We start from the raw sequence: 18,785 nt of genomic DNA on the forward strand, positions 1-18,785 counted from the left end.
AGAATATTGAGACAAGCTGCCACTACTTCCTTCCCCACAATGGTCCAGTTTTTCTGAAAATCAGTAAACCGTCTGGACAGGGCTTAGATGGATGCATATGAACAATGCTTGATATCAATCTGTATAAGGAGCACAAATTAGTGTTCTAGCTTATCACCAAGTTTAGTATTATGTTGCTGCCCAATATCCAACCAGAGGATTAGAGGAAAAATGTTAGCATAAAACTTCAAAGAATATCAGCTATATCTGTTCACACTAGCACTTACCGTATCATCGTGCAGCCTATAAGGTGATTCGCTCCTGAGAAGCAAACGAGTGGAAGAATTTAGTATTGCCTCACTTGGCCAGCCAGTTAGTACGAGCCCTTTTTTCCATGCATTTTCTTGAGCATCACCTTCATACTATGCCCATCTGAATCGTCTAGATGTTTGTATGGATAGGATTCAATTCTCAACTATTCCAAGTTACACAAGAATTTTCGAGCCTTTTATAGGTCGCACCGAAATTGAATTGATCCATAAAATTCTTTTAATAACATCGTACAACAGAAGAAAAAATAGTCTTTCACTTCCATAATAATCCATGCACTTGTTGATATTGGGTGTTTTGCCATCATAGAAAGATGGTGGTCGGATCTAGGGGAGAGCAGGAAAACCTCACTTTCATAATTTTTTTTCAAAAAAAGCCGTTGTTTGTGGGGCATGAACTCGGTCTCTCTTTTCTATAATTTTATAAATAACCATAACGGGACTATAGCATCAAAGTATGTAACACGAAAAGACATCACTGCAGAAGACCAAGACTTCATCTCCTTCCTAACATGGGACAATATATTCACAATCTTTATGCAACCTATCCCCTATATAAAAGCTTCAGATAAGTGGAAATGGTGGTGAAACCCCGTTTGATTTGGAAATGAGACGAACAATACGGTGGAATAAAGCAACTACGATTAATAATCAGGACAGAGTCCAGATAGGAAAAAAAGACCTATAAATATCATACGAGACAAGCAGAATAAATAATTTGAAGAAAGACTAGTATACAATGAAGTTAGAACCAGTAAAAACGTCGCTTGTACAGTTCAGCTCAGCTTTGATCAGTGAATTCAAATTGTTTTCATCTCTTTCCACAACAACCTCCCCAAAAATAATATAAACGATCAATTTCTTCCCGAGCGAGCAGATTTCTTAGGGTGGTATTGTTTCAGGATTTTGGCTGATGATGGCTACGTAAGACTTCGACATAAAAGGCAAAAACAAAATGCACTTCCGCTTCCTCACAGGTCCTCATACCCTCAGCATAAAATTGGGTAGAGATCCTCCTTTTCAACAATAGGAGGCAAGAAAAGGAAGCTATCTCAAGAATTTACCCACGGCAGAAGAAAGCAAAGTCTGGGTGCTTGACCTGTAGCCAATTTAGCCAATTATCGGCATCTTGCAAAAGAGAATTGGCCAACTGCTGCTGATAACCTGCATCTGGCGTCCACAATGATGCCCTATATCTGTATGAGGCAAGACCAAATGCCGGAAGTAATATCTGCGGAACACCATCGGTTTCAGTTGGATATGTTACAGTTGGAGGTTTCACAGTTTCAGCTTCCTGCAGATGCAAAACCCAAAAGACCAAGAAATTAGGTAGGATGCTTAGGAGCACTAAGATACACAGATATTCCGGAGACTAGGCACATAACACTGAATACGCCTTATCTATGCAAGTACCATGGAAAAATAAGTTAGAATCTAGAAGGACGAAGATAACAGTCACAATGAATCCAATTTCTACTGGCAAACAACAACGCATATATTCATTAGTGCAAAAGCATGTATGTGAATAATTGTACATTATATTTCACTTTGGGTTCACGATCATGGTATCTAAGGCATATTTATGCATACAGTCAAGCCTTTAACTATCACATCACATGTCAACTTTAATTGATCTACTGTGCAATTAAATAGCATTTAAGGAACACCTCAATCCTTTAAGGGCGAGTTCTTTATTAAAGAATCACATCTTCAACTTAGGTGTTCGCCTTGTCCACCTCTAATAACTATGCTTCAATCATTAGGAAAAGCCATTGGGTTCCATATGCTCGCATTTTTTGAAGGCAGACATATAAAATACACACAAAAACAAATAGAGGTAAAGTATATCCACCTGTCAATCGTGTATGAAGAGAATGGAAGGTTAAAAAGCAAGCATCCAGATCTTTAAGAGTTTGTCCAGTAGGTATTCTGTAAATGGGATACCTGCAAAGCAGTTATTTACCATTAGGTAAGTAACATATACCCACATAAATCAGTAACAAAGATCAGACCCTTGACAAATTATACCAGGCCACAGAGATCCAACTCGATTGAAGTAGATCACAACTTCTAAGTGTCTTCAGTTCCGGGAAGCGGCGAGAAAGATCAAGAATCTGTCAAAGTTTCAGGTCAATATAGAGTAAGGAATGAAAGAGTAATTAACGCATAATGTATGTTAGATAATAAACAGACCTTATTTGCCAAAGGTTCACGGAAATAAGGCGGTTCCCGCTCAAGATACTCAAACAACAAGCAACCCTGTGAGCTTCCAGATTCACATTCATCACTAGAAAAGCCTTCTTGAAAAGCCACGTGTTGTGCTCTCAAAGACAACAATTCAACATTGGGAGGAATATCATGTATTTGAAAATGATAGTCATGTGGCTCCTTTGGACAACTTGAGTAACCTCTATCTTGTTCACTATCACTACTTCCCTCACTACTAGAATCCCTAAAATATTCACCATCACTTTCTTCACCAGGTCGCCTACCATATGAGAAAAATAAATAAATCGAGTAAAAGGGCCATTAATGAATTTAGCTGAGTGTTAATCAGAAACAAATCAGTGTCAAACAGTTTACACAATGACTTAAAAAATCAAGAAAATGTGATTAGATTGATACTTCCTAGTGGGTTCATTTACACTCTGAAGCAGTTAGATATGTTTTTTCACTGTAATATAAGAGCAAGCTCTACAACAAAGAAAAGTCGTAAGCGAAGAAAACAAGGTTTCAGTCAGTAAATGAGCAAGCTACAATCGCTATGAGTTAGAGAAACAGTAACACCAGGTGAACAATGCTCAACCATTCCTAATTTTTAAAGGTAAAAACTTCATCAGAAGCAACAACCACCAAACTAAAGAAAAATTTAAATAACCATCCCAACTAAACAAAGTTGACAGTCACCAACACAAGCGGACATTTGATAAAGAACAGAAATATTTTGAATAATGGATCCTCAAAATACTAAAATGTGCAAATAAGTGGCTTATTGTGTTAACCAAAAACAGGAAAAAAAGTCTTATTGTGAGACACAAAGTGTGGTCATGGGTACTTTATTTTTTTCACCAATATAAACAAGAATTGGAAGTCCGACAAGTTTACAGGTACATTCACAAGCACATACACGTATCATTGGTATAAAACAATCCAGATTACGATTAATAAATTCCGAAATTATTAGTATTAAATTAAAAATGATAAAATAGCATAACTAGAATAGAGAGAACAAATATGACCCAATGTGGACAAAAATCCCCAATTTTTCATACACATAATCAGGATTACAAAACAGCGAAACACGGGAACAAGAACCCTCGAATCAGTTTTCATTCCACATTTCTTTTCTACATAACAATTAGCGTCTCAATCAAATTAGCGTCTCAATCAAATATAAATTCTTAAATCGGTGTATTTCAGGAAGACGGATACCTTGATTTTTCCGTGCTCTTTGGAAGGTCTCCATATAATTGAATGCCAGATAAATAAGGCACATAATACTGAACCACGCAATCGGAATCATTTAATACCAAAGGCACTCCAGCACCATATGCACTCCATTCCTTAAATGACTCCCATAAATCACTCAAAAAAAAGAATGGCTGAAATTCTGCATCACTCGTTCTCCAACTCTGTCCAGCCATCTGCCATCGAAAATGAATCACAAATTCAGAAGTACAGTTCAAAAATTGATCAGAACTCATTGATTTAGAATTTTCATCTGAATGATAATCATAGTAGAGCAATAGAGAGAAAAAAGTAATTTCTATAATGCAATCAAGTATTTCGCAACTGGTTTAAGGCTTAGGTCTTGTCGGGAATGGAATAGTTTGTTTTCAAAATCGTGCTACAAAAATAGTAGAGTAAAAAATTTAACTTTTTTCGCTTTACAAGCTGGTCCAACAATATCCGAGCTTGGTGTAAATAAAAACATGCATACACTAAATAAATGAATAGGTCCAATAAAACATTATAACAATTAACATGCTGCGCAGTAACACCCAATGCTCCAAGATCATAAATTTAGACATAATACAACGACCCAAACGTTTACTAAACAAACATGAAAACAACACTATTGGAATCACAATCCAACTCTTTCATCTCTCTTTAAGATTTATTCACTAGATTTTAATAAATGTCAAACAAGCAGTTAAAGAAGATAAACCGAGAGTGGAGAAATAACACCTTTTTAGAACTTGAGATAAAGTCGTTTCACTGTCATAAAACAAAACAAGGTCTTTATCTATCCCAGTTAGAAGCACTATGTGATATGATACTTCAGAACCACTATAGCATGCCAAATGGTAAAAGCACTAACAAATCCATGAAATAAACTTCAATCAACTCATTATTAAAAAAAGATCACCTTGGATAAACTTTGCCCCGGGATAGAAGGAGTGACAGATTCCAAGAACATCTCCAGATTACACAAATGGGAGGACTCCAGCACCGGCGCAGCAGCTGGCTTAGACCTTTCCTCCCGCGGCTCATCGCATTGGCTCCATGAGTGGTTAGAGGCGACATCACTCTGCTCCCTACCCAGATAATCCCGACTCCGATGTGCCCTTGACGCACCATAAAACCGATCGTCGCTATTTCTACTTCTATTAAACTGCAATCCTGGTCCCCACATATCTCCTCCCCAAAACCCTGATCTTATTATGTAATTATCTATCAACTTCTATGTACCAACAAGCCCTAAACCCTCGATTTGGAAACACCTTTCTCTGCTATCCAAACCAATCTATTTACAATGATAATGCCATCTATTCAATAAATCACGCAGTTTGACAGGTAAATATTCGTCGTTTTCAACAAAGGAACTCGAATCGACGGACTGTTTTCGATTAATTTGGGGTTTTTAGGATGGAGTCACCAACTCCGATCACACTTCTACCACGGGCGCTGCAAATGTGTAGAGAGATAGAGAGAGAACATGTATAGTTAGTCTATCTCAGAAGTTTCTTTTGCTGGTACTTTGAATGCATCCCCGACAATATAGAAAACAAAATAATTTAATAAACTCGTAATAATTTAATAAACTCATTTACGAGTTGCCGTAAAAAAAAATTGAGTTGGTCTCTTGTGAGATGGTCTTATAAATCTTTATTTGTGAGCGAATCAATCTTATCGATATTCACAATAAAAAGTAATATTGTTAGCATAAAAATTAATATTTTTTCATAGATGACCCAAATAAAAACTTCGTTTTACAAAATACGACCCGTGAGACTGTCTCATACAAATTTTTGTCATTTTTTTGTGTGCAAGTATCCATATTTTATAGATTAATAAGTTTTATGTAAAATGATATTATTTGTGACATGGACTAATATTACTTATATTTATAATTAAAAAATAATATTTTATTGATATCATCATATCGTCTCATAAAAAAAATTTGTATTCATAGATTATTTTTATTTTATAATCATTTTTTGACGTAAAAACGTGTGAGATCGTAACGAGTTTATTAAATTACTTTGTTTTCTATATTGTGGGGCAATCAAATTAGGCTACATTTTCTTATTTGGTCAAATGGAAGTTTTATATTTATTATAATGGTAATATTTATTATAATGGTAAGGTAAGATAATGACTTCGTAAAAAAATGCAATTCACGTTAATACATAAATTATGTGACGGAAAGACTTTAATCGCAAGAAAGATTTGAGACGATGATTTAAAATGATTTTTTATTAAGACAAATTTGAAATTCATCACAAGAACAAAAATTGAATTTAAAATTCATTTTGTCAAATAAATTTACCCAAATAAACCAATAAATTTCAAATCTCGGATTTAAAATTCATTCTTCCGAAAGTGACTGTGTTTATTAACATTATATTAATTTTAGATCAAGTTGGACATTATTTGATGTACTTTTTAAAACTTAAGCTCGATTCGATAAAAACTCATTTGAGCTCGTTTAATTAAGTTAGTTGAAATAATCTACCTATCCAACTTCATGCATTTGTCATTCATGTGTATCCATATTTCCAGGATTCGTGATTGGATTGCAATTGGATTAGGTGTCCCGTACCTGTGGATTATGGGTGATGACTAAGCACACATGTTATTGGTTGGTGAAGGATTATTAGTCACTAAAATGGAGGGACACGTGTATGGTTAGATGACGAGAGACGGGTCTATTTCTTATCCCCATGCTTATCCTGCTCCTTGGAATTCAGACACTTGTCACCAAGATATATTTATTCTTAATTTAATGAATAAATACACGAGATTGATGGGTTTTGATTAAATTTAAAATAGTATACATGTTTTTTTTTTTAATATAAAATGTCATACACGAATCGTATTTTGTGAGACGGATATCTTATGCTAAGAGTATTACTTTTTATTGTGAATATCGGTAGGATTGACTCGTCTCACAGATAAATTAAGATTCGTGAGACCGTCTCACGGGATACCTACTCTGTTATAAGATGGATTGTTGACCTCATATATCAACAAATTTCGAATATGTCGTGTACATCTGGCACACAAACAACTCGACGTTGTGTGGCTAATTTTTGTTATAAACCGAGGAGGATAGGCGATAATGATAGCAAATGGTCCTTCAAACAAGATGAATGTTTTATTTAAGTAGTATGAGGCATGTTTAAGATGCAACAAATTTTCATAAAATATGTAACTATGTTAGGAAGAATGCGTTGAAATCAGATACGAGAAAAAATATCGAATTTTCGATATATTGAGTTTATCATCTCGAATTTATTGAAATTTTTTCGGTAACGAAATATTCTGTACGTTCTGAGTTATAATAATATCATGTTAAGATCGAGAGTTGAATATAATTCAACTCCGAGAATTAGCTTAAAAATGATGATTGTCCAAAAAAAATTTATACAACTCTCAGTGATTTAATTTAGTTAATGTTGCAAATGATTTAATAGTCACAAATGAGGATAGACTATATTTGAAGAAAACAAAATATGGTATTTAGTGATTTTATGATCTTTTTTATAATTAATTATAAATGAGAGAATATATTATTATGTGATAAAATTTATTGATTTATCAGCTATGAATTTGTGAAGTCTATTGCATATTTTAATGATCATACTTTATTGTTTTAAAGTGTGAATAATTTTTTCAAATAATATTATTTTATCATAGTGGTTACGACTATGCGAGGGACACGAACAAGGAGTAAAGGACTAGTGTCTCGCCCATGGTTTCAACAAGTATCGTGGCCACTTTGATTTGTTTGCTTATTTATTTATTTATTTACCCTGGTGACATAATTATTGATCAAACTTAATGGTCAGAGTGCAATAATTATTAGACAAAAACTTGTATAAGATGATCTCGTGGGTCGTATTTTGTGAGACAGCTCTTTTATTTGAATCATCCATGAAAAATATTATTTTTTATGCTAAGGATATTACCTTTTTATTGTGAATATCGGTCAGGGTTGTCCAATCTCACAAATAAAGATTCGTGAGACCGTCTCACAAGAGACCTACTCTAATTATTGTTCGTATTGATATACAATCGAAATGTAACATATGTCAACGATACCTGCTATTTGAAGAAGAGCTAGGGTTACTTTGATGCGCGTGCTCACCTACTACTTGTACCCTCGGACGTTGACGGCCTGTCGGGTCCCTTTCTACCCGATAGCTTCGTGGGTACTCCAAGAATAAGGGACGTTGACTGCATGTCCAGTCCCTTTCTTCTCCATATTTTCGGGGATACGTTCAGGCGAAAGACGTTGACTTCCCGCCCAGTCGTTTTCTTCCCTACAATCTATAAGATCCTCTAAGTAAGTTACTCGAGTATTGAGCCCTCGGCTTTAGCATGAAAGCCCGGTCCCTTGTTGCCCGGGAGGTAAGTAAATACCCGGTCACGCATGAAGCGCCCAGTCGCGTGGGTAACAATCGCCCTCCCGTTTTCTATATGGGCTACTCCATGAAACTTCCTGGGTCCTCCATGACCCGGGCCCTTATAGGGGTATCAGATATTCTGTACAATTTAAAAGATTTGAGTTACATAATTATCGTAAACTATAACTTTTGATTCAATGATAAACATAATATTATCATTTTTTTCCCGTCACGCATCAACAAATTGCAAAGTTATTAAAGTAATAAATGAATGGTTTGCGTTGCCGTATAATGTAGATTTTCTATTTTAATCTTATTTAGTACTTGCACGATTCTTCCGAAATAAAATACAACATATATTATATCATACCGAATTATTTACACCCGACATTACCATATTTTGTATCCACTTTATAAATTATCCTTCAAAGCAACCGAAAGCTAATTATTTTATTTGAGGGAAGAGCCACTCGAGTAATCAACGCGAAAATGAAAAGATAGAGGTCGAGGGTGCTAAACAATTCTATCAACTTGGCAATAATTTGTTTTACGGCTTCTCATCAAGTTGAATACTCGACTTAAGAATCATTAATGGCGTGCGGATGAGTCGGGTTGAATTGAGATCATTACGTCTTCCAAAAAAAATTAGTTGATCATCTATGAAATGGAGAAATCCTATTTTGGATGGTTAAATGTGTTATTTGTCCCACGTCGGTTGGATAAATAACTTGGGAATTGTATATATTATTGGCTTGGACAATCCTCCCCCGTTGAGCTAGCTTTTGGGGTTGAGTTAGGTCCAAGTTCCAATCTTAACATAATATCAGAGCTCAGGTTCCACCATTATGTGTTGGACTGCCTATAATTAGACCACCCGTTCTGCTCATAATTGGGTCATTTGTAAACTCCACGCTCCAGATGTTCATTACTGGACGTGAGAGGGGTGTGTTAATTGTCCCACGTCGGTTGGATAAATAACTTGGGAATTGTATATATTGGTTTGGACAATCCTCCCCCTTGAGCTAGCTTTTGGGGTTGAGTTAGGTCCAAGTTCCAATCTTTATAACATGATATCAGAGCCCGGGTTCTACCCTTATGTGTTGGACTGCCTATAATTAGGCAACCCGTTCTACCTATAATTGGGTCATTTGTAAACTCCACGCTCCAGATGTTCATTCCTGGGCGTGAGAGGGGTGTGTTAATTGTCCCACATCGGTTGGATAAATAACTTGAGAATTGTATATATTGGTTTGGACAATCCTCTTCCTTGAGCTAGCTTGATTTATTTCCAATCTTAACAAAATGGTAGTAAGCTAATTAGTTAGTGGGAAAAAATAAGGTCGGAATTCAAAAGAATCAGGCGATTTATAATATTCGAGCTTAGTTGATGAACTATTTTCTATGTAGTTTGATTTGATGTATTAGTCGAAGTGCCGTGATTTATTAGGTCAATTTTCTTGACTCGAGCGTATCAGACCAAATTAAAGATCACGATTACATCTATAGACTATAAATTAGACGAAAGATGTTAAATATTTGGAATAAAATAATACAAATTGTGAAATATTGGGTGGTGACAATGAATCTGATAAAGGCTATTAATTTCTTCCATTAGCATAAATGCGCGATGAATTTTTTATTAATTATTACAAAAATGTTGGCCTAACCCTATCGAAAGAAATCAGAACAGTTTAATTATTTAGGATCTTGTAATAAAATTTATTCAAGTTAATTGAACATAAATTTCTCAAGTGGAGGGTGATAAACGTAGCTATTCTCTGTGAGTCTATATAAGAAAAATTATTAAATAAATCCATATTTGTTTAACGCATTAATCTTGACTAAATTGTACGCTAACCCATTGTAAAAACAAAATCAATTTGACTAAACAGGATATTAAACATAGAGTAGATCTTTTATGAGACGGTCTCACAGATTTTTATTTGTGAAACGAGTCAACTCTATCAATATTCACAATAAAAAATAATACTCTTAACATAAAAAATAATATTTTTTCATTGATGACCCAAATAAGAGATATGTCTCACAAATTACGATCCATGAGATCGTCTCACACAAGTTTTTACCTTAAATATAACAGGTTGGATTGAAAATGGACCCGTGCCGACAAGGATACTCCATTGAATTTAAAATTTTTATTTTTACATTTATTATTATAATCATCATTTCCCGCAAGTATCATATATGTTCCAATTTGATTCATTATTATTTTTGTAATTACATCAAACATAAGCAAAAACTATTACGACATTCGAGTAAATGCTAAGTTGTCGTAAAAAAATAAAATTCAGCATTGGGAGATATTCAAGACAAGAGACGGCTGGCTACATGTATACAACAAAAAGAGTTCCTTTGCAGAACAGCAAATATGACTGCAGCTAACAATGGCGAAATCTTCGGAACAAGAAAGAAGCAAACAAAATACAACACATTAATTAATCAGTGGGGCCAAAAATAATTTAAACTCATTCAAGCTGTTGCTTATTGAAGTCTATTCTAAGAACAATTCCAAGCAATCGTGTGGAAGTAGATAACTCAAGTCAATGCTTAGCAGTTAGATTATCCGGTTTAGCCTGTTTATGTAGAGGAATATACGGGGTTCTATGATTAGAAGATGGGTTGAGGGATCGGTGTAATGTGTTGTTCTCTCCTGGACTTTGGGATCCTATTTGGGACTTGGTTTGAGTATCTGGATTAGAATTCGGTTTTGAATGCTTTTCATCAGGAGGCGGTAAATGTAACAAGAATCTATGTATCATCTCGTAACTGGTAAATGTTATGACAGCAGAAGGAGTTGTTCTAATGAGATTCGTAGCACAACCTCGATAAAAACCAGGCATGCCTTCTTTTCTTGATATCATTTTAATGCAATCGATGACGCCTGCATAGTGCAATTCAGGATTCCGAACTTGACCTTGTTCTTGTAACCTTGAACGAACAACCTGGTGAAGAGTTGGAGTGTTGAAAAAAGGACAAAACTGGAGGTCACATGACACCATTAAATATAGAAAGAAACAGATCTTCCAGAGAACAGATCATTATGAAAAGGAAATTGTGATGACAATGGAGATCTATAGATCGACAGGCAAAAAGGGGTCATACCTCGTGAGGGTAAGTCAATAAAGAAGCAACTACTTTTGAGAATGACGAAGCAATTGCCACCTCCCCAGGGTTGAGTTCGTCGCTGCTCTTATTTTCTTCAAATTTGGGGAAAATATATATATATATATATATAAATTGTTAGCAATGACAGCAGTAGGCGCAGCAACATAAATATTCATAATCTTACCTCGTTTTGCCAAGTATAATTTTATTTTTTCGTATGTAGGGAACTGGATAGCAACGTGACTGATCCCAGCAAGAGAAGGAAGAAGGCCACTGCGAAAGAAATGGAAGAAAAAGATTCATATACACAACTGACTGCCCATCTGGACTAACATTTCTTGCTTCCTTGAGACGATCGAAATTATTTTGTGTCAAGGAGTTTAATCAATAAAGCTGAACACGACAACAAATTGTTCAGTGACTTCTGAAAGAAACAATGTTTTGATAAATATCTTGGTCACTGAGGTAAGAACTAACCTATACCATCCACGAAATCCTTCTTCATGTACAATTCGTCTCAAAGCAGAAAATATATTCTTATAGGGAACCACACCTTGCCTCATTCCTTGTGTCTAAACAAACAGATGAAGTTTAAATCAATTCTACCAAACCCAGAGATAAATAATTATTTACGATATCTGAAAAAACAGTGTAAGTTAACAGTCGCTACCTAATGCAGATAGCAGTACATGCATGCAGTATTACATCAGATCTCCACAGAAATGGTATACCAAAAGTTCTAAGCTTGAAAAAGGTATTGTACAAAAAATTACCAAATATAGTCAGATATTTTGGTGAGTTGCATAAATCATAAGGTGATCTAGGCTAAGCATAACTAGTTTTCAAAAAATTAAAAACAACAATCTTTAAAGTTACCATTAAGCATGAAATGATCCAAATACCACAGAGATTGTCAAAATTTCTTATGCCATTCAGGTTAGAAGGACATGCCAACCGCAGAATTTCTTATGCCACTTAGGTTAGAAGGACATGCCAACCTACCTGAAGTCTTGTCTTAACAACCCATAAAGGATTGATTGCAATAGATGTTGCCGCACCTGCCCCCGAGGCGGCTACCATGTTTGATGTAAATGAAAGCTGGTCGCTGCTACCCTCTGTATGCACGAAAGTTTGACGACAAGTATACGTCTAAAGGTTAACAGGGAAAAAAAAAAAGTTTCCAGTCTGTTAAAAACTTACACAATCAACAGTAAGGACAGTTTATACATGTTAATTAAAAAAAATACAACATAAAATATTTCCCCAGATATGCAAGTGGGAAACCTACCATATGAATGGAGCAGCTCTTTGAGATGTCCATAAACTGTGAAGTAAACCTAAAAAAGGATACGTGATGAAATTTTCATGTGTTTATTCAACTGAAAACACCGAAGCACTAGTATGAATTAAAACCAAAATTTGTAATGGATTTTTAGTATACACTGAAAAACAGTAGTTTGCATCATGCAGAAAACAAGTCTGAGGGATAAAACACAAAAACCGTCAGAAGTACGGCCACTTGTGAACTTGACCATTCCAGTTATCATGAGATTTACATTGAAAGACAAGACAACTTTTTAAAGGGCAGGTCAACACATGCAACTGTGAACATCTTATGCATTCACAGTAAAGAACTTTACTACACAAGCTTCAAGATACATAAATCACCTATATATTGCAGGAGCAATCACGTAAATTGTTAATGCACGCCGGGCTTATATTTATAAATGAATCGTGATAGGATATCCATATTAAAAAGTTGAGGTGCTATTGATGAAGTTATCTCACCTAATAATTATAAGAAAACAGTAACAGTATATAAATATTTGAAAATAGCAGAGAGAAAAGATATGGTTCTGACTTTCCAAATATAATTTGTATCATGAATAATCCATTTGAAATATAAAAGGTTGTGTCTTTTGATATATTTTAAAAAAAAAGTACGAGACAAAAAATGATGGGTTTTGGATAGGAGAAAGCTCCACCGAAAAGCCTAAGCGACCCAAGTTATAACTTCTTGACTGCGAAATAAATCAGAATGTCGTCTAGATCATTTGGAACCATTACAATCACCTGACAGGAATTATTTGAAAGTATACAAAGTAACATACAGAAAAATAAACCCAAATGTAAATGTGTTTAATTTAGTACTCACAGCCCAATTTGGAAGTAAAGCTGCTAGGGTCGGTGTAAGGCCACGGTAAAGTCCCCTGAAACCTTCATTTCGGACAATGTTTTGCAGGCTTGTCAAAATAACACTTCCTGATTTTTACGTGGGAAACGACATACATTAGACACTTCCCTGGCACTGATGTAGAGTGAAAAAACATGTGTAATATAATCTAACAGAGCTTCATCCTTTTAGATGAAGTGTCGATTGTCAAATGCAACACAGGCAGATGAAAATAGGATTCAGAATAATATGATTTGAATAAAGTACTTCGATTGACATATGTAAGCAATGGAATTCTTTGCCCATTTCAATCTGATCTCAATACCACATGTCGGTGAGTCCAAATATGTTCATGCAACACAAGGATTCAATGCATATTTTTATAAAGTTTAATCATGGCCCAGAGGTCATATTTATAAAATGTTTATGCTTTAAATTTGATATGAACCACAACTTATTATGCTTCACTTCACCTATCTTACATTTAAACTCGCTTATTTACAAAAGGATATTACATCGATTCTACTTTTCCTAAAGTATCCACAAATAGTAGCTGAGCATTGGTACATGCATTATGCAGACAGTGGAGGAAACCAAATAAAGCCCCCACCGCTATGCCGTTCAATTTCGTGATGAAATAATATAATGAGACGCTGCGTTTCACCTGCATCTAATTTATCCTATAGGTTATGCTCAGATTATTAATCTCAGTGGAGAAAGAATGTTAAAAGTTGTTTTAAAAACCATTTATTTCTTCATTCAAGCAAGTTAAAAATCAACACAAACAAGACAATATGATAAACTCAAGAATAGTTGCACACATTCCCCAAACTACTTGTACCATACTCAAGAGATCCTGCATTTTCTAATTAGATAGATAGTTTAAGATGCTTTAATATTAATACGCAAGCGGGCGATAACATTAACACGTGGCACAAAATATGAAACCACTAAGCTTCGAAATCCAAACATGAATGTATTGATTCTCAAAACACAAGAGCACAAATCAGGAAATTTTTCATAGAAAATTCAGTTCCATCAATCTACTTAAGCAAAAGCTAAAAAGAAGAGATTTTGATCGCCATCAGCACACAAACCTCTATGGCCAGAAGTATGAATTTCAGGGAGGCCAAGGACTTGAAGCCTCGTTTTAATCACGTCCAACGGGCAGACGAAAGTTGCCGCGATAGCACCTGAACCTCAAAACAAAAACACAAATCACAAAACCCCAACGTGAAATTTGGCCAAATCGAAGTAAATTACCAGCAGCGGCGCCGGCGGAAGCGTCGTATAAGATGTCTCTGCAGCTCCGGCAGCCGCCCGCGACCATATCAACAGTCACTTGATTTTACAAATAATTCCAAGGATCTTACTGGAGAAAATTATATAATTTACATGCGCGGTGATTGAAAAATGTGAGTTTGGGATTGAATTGAACCTGGAACAGCTGCCAAAAAAATTTATCCTTGAAAAATATTACTAGCTAATAGCTTTTTGGGAACTTTAAATCACCAAAAAATATTTATAACAGATTATAAATGTTTATTTCAAAGGAAAATACAAACTGGATTCTTGAAAAAAAATATATTTATGGGTGAGCTAAACGGCGGCCGACGACCTATTCATAGAGAGGAGTAAAATTCGAAACGTGATGGGCTTGAGAATTTTTCAAATATTCAAGGCAAAAGGAGACGTGAATGTTATCCCATCTTCAAACTCGTTCTAAAATCCCGATAAAAATATTAATCATAATAATAATAATAATGAAATTTTTTTAATAATTAACAAAAAAAAAAAACTTGTTCTAAGATCCCGATAATAATGATGATGATGCTTTTTTTTTTAATAATTAACAAAAAAAAACTAAGTTTAATGATATTCAAATCTCGTACGAGATCCAACTCGTCATCTTGTGATAATTAGTTGGTTTTATTTTTTTTTTGTTTATTAAAATCGTGAATTACAAAAGATTGTATTGTTTAAGTAATATTAGTATTTATATATGTAATTGAATTATTGTCTCAATATTTTTTACTTTAATATGTTTTTTTATTAATTCAATCGATATTTGAAACGATGACAAAGATATTGATTTAATTCATATCAGGTCGGAGATAGACGATGACAAAAACGGTCCACCTCTTTATTTTCTAAATCATTTGAAGTAGGGATGATGATTAGGATGGAGATTTAATGTCCTGTGAAATTGAGATGATAATTTTCAATCCAATTAGATAAAACTGATTACGAGAACACAATGTGAACATAATCCTCACGATGACTAAATAGAGAATCCTCGAGTAGAAAAAATGAGGATTGGGGCAGGGATGGAGAGGACATCACCACCCCGTCCCGTCGTTAACTCTACTTATTTACTCTGATGATATGATGATAAAAAAAAAAAAACCAAATATTTAAATTTCATATCTAAAAGATGCGCTCATCTTTATGTTTTTATACCTTCGAATTTCATAGATAAGTTTCGGAAATTATGATTAATGAGATAATACTTTTAGGATAATATCATTTAATTTAACTGTAGAAATATATCAATTAACACGAGGTTCATTGATTTTTTTTAATACCTATTATTAAATAAGTCATCACGACATCAACTGAGGTGTTCTGTGGCAAAAATGATAGAGACAAGTTTAGAGTTTGTTTTGTGTTGTGCATAGATGATCAGATTTGGGCTGGACCCAACAAATTCGACTATTGACAAGCCCATATACAAATATTGGGGCCCGAACACGAGAAGGCACACCATCCATTTGTTATCTGTCACTGGGGTGGAATCCAATTTCTTCAAAAAGCAACAGTTTATTGATATTATCTATTATCTATTATTATTAATTAAGAATCTTCTTGATAGTGACAAAAAGTTGGTCTGTTTTTGTTTTACCAATTTTGCTCTCATTTGATATCAAATTTACATTTATGTTTTTGTTTTTTTTTCTAATTTCAAAAAATATTTTTGTTTTTTTTTAAATTACAACATTCTTAATAAAGACAAAAAGTTGGTCTATTTTTTGTTTTATCAATTTTGTCCTCATTTGATATCAAATTTACTTTTTTTTTATTTCAAAAAACATTTTTTTTAAATTACAACCATTCAAATAGCAATTAGTCCCTCGATAATTTATCAAATTTCACTTTAGTATATAAATAATTATAAAAAAACTGTACACACGCACCGCGTGTGCAAAGTATCTAGTTCTTATAATTTTTAGATTATATTATATCAATAAAAAATACCTTTCTTATTTTAATAACTTATATCAATAAAAAAATACCTTACTTATTTTAATAACTTATATTTATAATAAAAATAATTCAACTAAAACTAATTTTTTTTCCCTAAGCAGCATATTTCTTGAACTTAGGCCCCCGACTCGAATAGATTTTTGAACAAAAAAAGTACAATGATTTGAAATAGAACGACATTAACTAAATAATCATAAATCTAAATTAGATAGATAATCTTAATTTTGTCTCTTTTGTTGTTAGACCAAATGATTGCCCCACGCTGGCACGCTTATAATTCCTTATCCTCCTAGTTGACTGCGCCACCGCAATTGGAAATCCCGACATCCAACCCTTTCTTCTCTTTAAGTCGATTTGTGAGAACCTGAAATTCCAGCAGTTAGTAAATTCTAGCAAAAGTTAACATTTCAGAAGTTGGTATTTTTCCAGCAGATTGGAATCCAGCAACAGACAACAGATAAAATCCAACAGCAGCGGCAGCACGAAAATCCAGCAGACAGTTACTGATTCAGCTTGGACTTGTAACTGAAGCATTAACATGGATTAAAGGCTGTTAATGTCAGATTATGGTCATTAATTGGGAGGCTAACAGTCAGAATTTCACCTATAAATATCACCCTCAAACATCTGAATTGGGTTACCAAAATCTTGAGTTATCACTTGGAATTAGAGCTAAGAGAGAGTGCATTTTCGAAGCTGTAAAATCCAGTAGCAAGGCAAGCAGATTTCCAGACTTCAACCGAAATTCTTTAAGAAAATTACGGTAAGTGGGCTTATGTATAAATATCTTGAAACACGTTTGATAATTCTGTTTTAAAGTTCAGTTCTGTATGTTCAGTTTCTGATATATGAATTTTATGCACTGAAACTCCCTAGTGAACTAATGGTAGGGATATATATTCTGAACATTTCTGAATTCTGATTCTGATTCTGATTCTGACCTCACCCCTCAGAGGAGAGAACATACAGGGGACTGATATCAGTTTAGCCGTGAAATTCACTAATGTGCTCAGTGCTTACTAATTCTGATTTCTGTTCCGAAACCTGTAAATTCTGAATTCTGATTTTTGTTATGGAAATACGAGTTTTCTGTATATTACTGTATTACTGTTTCTGTGGAAACGATTTCGAAAACTGGGAGTTATTCCCGCCCCTGCTTACTGAGTGACAACCATATCACTCACCCACTAAACCCATCTCAGATAAGAACGAGGAAGAAATATTAGAAGAGAAAGAGCAGATCCAGTTCTGGGGCTGGTGAAGAAGATTATTGTTTCAGTTTATGTTATGTTATGTTAATTCCGTTGTATCTGTTAAGGCTATGTTATGTCTGGTTTTACATTCCCGCTGTAAAACGTCAGTATCAGAGTTGTAACAGACAATTGATTTATTTCGTGTTATGAATAAAAGACTTGTTTTCTGAATTTCGTACTTCTGAGGCTTGTTGTTTTCGAATGTAAATTTGAGAGCAACGCCGGTGTCAACCAACCTGTTAGAATATATTAGTATACATTATTGTTAGCTCTCAAGGGTAGATTAGTCATTTTATTTTTTTTGTGTTTACCCTAGGTATATAAACATATTCTCTTTGTATTTTTCATTTAGTTTTCATAATACTACGACTCGAGTTTTTCGGTCACTCTATATTTCTTCATGGTATCAGAGCCTCCATCTCATGGATCTGTTAATCGTAGAGAAGAACTGTTAATCTCTTCCACAGCTTTCGCGGATCGAACTTTTCGTTCGTCTAGGTTCTCTTTGGTAATCGACTTCTTCTCTGCATTCTGTTCTATTTTATTCGTTCGGTTTTGTTTGGTTTTGGAATCATGGCTACTCGTAAAGACGATTCTCTTCAGTCGATTAGTGTTCAATTGGATGGAAAAAATTATTCGTATTGGGGTTATGTTATGAAGAATTTCTTGCGGGGGAAATCGATGTGGGGCTATGTCACAGGTGTGCGAGACAAGCCTACAGACCAGACGAACCCTGATTATGCTGTATCATTGGATGTTTGGGAGGCAGATAATTCAAAGATTATCACGTGGATTAATAACTCTGTTG

The 18,785-nt window shown here is 34.5% G+C and overlaps 2 protein-coding genes and 1 non-coding gene across 3 annotated transcripts; 1 reads left to right on the plus strand and 2 right to left on the minus strand.

Annotated features, from left to right (window-relative positions):
* Window positions 1-1,038: 1,038 nt before the first annotated feature.
* On the minus strand, window positions 1,039-5,287 carry LOC140829587 (uncharacterized). Its single transcript, XM_073192899.1, has 6 exons — window positions 4,678-5,287; window positions 3,741-3,952; window positions 2,502-2,796; window positions 2,337-2,422; window positions 2,060-2,252; window positions 1,039-1,680 (listed from the first exon to the last, which is right to left on the minus strand). The coding sequence occupies exons 1-6, from the start codon at window positions 4,942-4,944 to the stop codon at window positions 1,369-1,371; spliced, it is 1,365 nt and encodes a 454-aa protein (XP_073049000.1). The 5' UTR covers window positions 4,945-5,287; the 3' UTR covers window positions 1,039-1,368.
* LOC140831233 (U7 small nuclear RNA) lies at window positions 2,200-2,256 on the plus strand. Its single transcript, XR_012117811.1, has one exon. It is a non-coding gene; the product is annotated as a U7 small nuclear RNA (small nuclear RNA).
* Window positions 5,288-10,411: 5,124 nt separating the features above from the next.
* Window positions 10,412-15,136, minus strand: LOC140830516 (nicotinamide adenine dinucleotide transporter 1, chloroplastic-like). Its single transcript, XM_073193876.1, has 9 exons — window positions 14,724-15,136; window positions 14,558-14,653; window positions 13,443-13,549; window positions 12,576-12,624; window positions 12,290-12,402; window positions 11,765-11,859; window positions 11,472-11,560; window positions 11,285-11,379; window positions 10,412-11,124 (listed from the first exon to the last, which is right to left on the minus strand). Exons 1-9 carry the CDS (start codon window positions 14,788-14,790, stop codon window positions 10,723-10,725), a joined length of 1,113 nt encoding a protein of 370 aa, XP_073049977.1. The 5' UTR covers window positions 14,791-15,136; the 3' UTR covers window positions 10,412-10,722.
* Window positions 15,137-18,785: the final 3,649 nt, after the last annotated feature.

Source organism: Primulina eburnea, chromosome 4, assembly GCF_022965805.1.
Source record: "Primulina eburnea isolate SZY01 chromosome 4, ASM2296580v1, whole genome shotgun sequence".
NCBI classification, from domain to species: domain Eukaryota; kingdom Viridiplantae; phylum Streptophyta; class Magnoliopsida; order Lamiales; family Gesneriaceae; genus Primulina; species Primulina eburnea.

Excerpts from the sequence above, each read along its gene's own strand:
- LOC140829587 (XM_073192899.1), bottom strand. The coding sequence starts at position 4,944 with ATGTGGGGACCAGGATTGCAGTTTAATAGAAGTAGAAATAGCGACGAT. Across the intron at positions 3,953-4,677 it reads CGGGGCAAAGTTTATCCAAG|ATGGCTGGACAGAGTTGGAG; the intron begins GTGATCTTTTTT and ends TTTCGATGGCAG. Across the intron at positions 2,797-3,740 it reads AAGAGCACGGAAAAATCAAG|GCGACCTGGTGAAGAAAGTG; the intron begins GTATCCGTCTTC and ends CTCATATGGTAG.
- LOC140830516 (XM_073193876.1), bottom strand. The coding sequence starts at position 14,790 with ATGGTCGCGGGCGGCTGCCGGAGCTGCAGAGACATCTTATACGACGCT. Across the intron at positions 12,403-12,575 it reads AGAGCTGCTCCATTCATATG|AGGGTAGCAGCGACCAGCTT; the intron begins GTAGGTTTCCCA and ends TCGTGCATACAG. Across the intron at positions 11,860-12,289 it reads TTGTTAAGACAAGACTTCAG|ACACAAGGAATGAGGCAAGG; the intron begins GTAGGTTGGCAT and ends CTGTTTGTTTAG.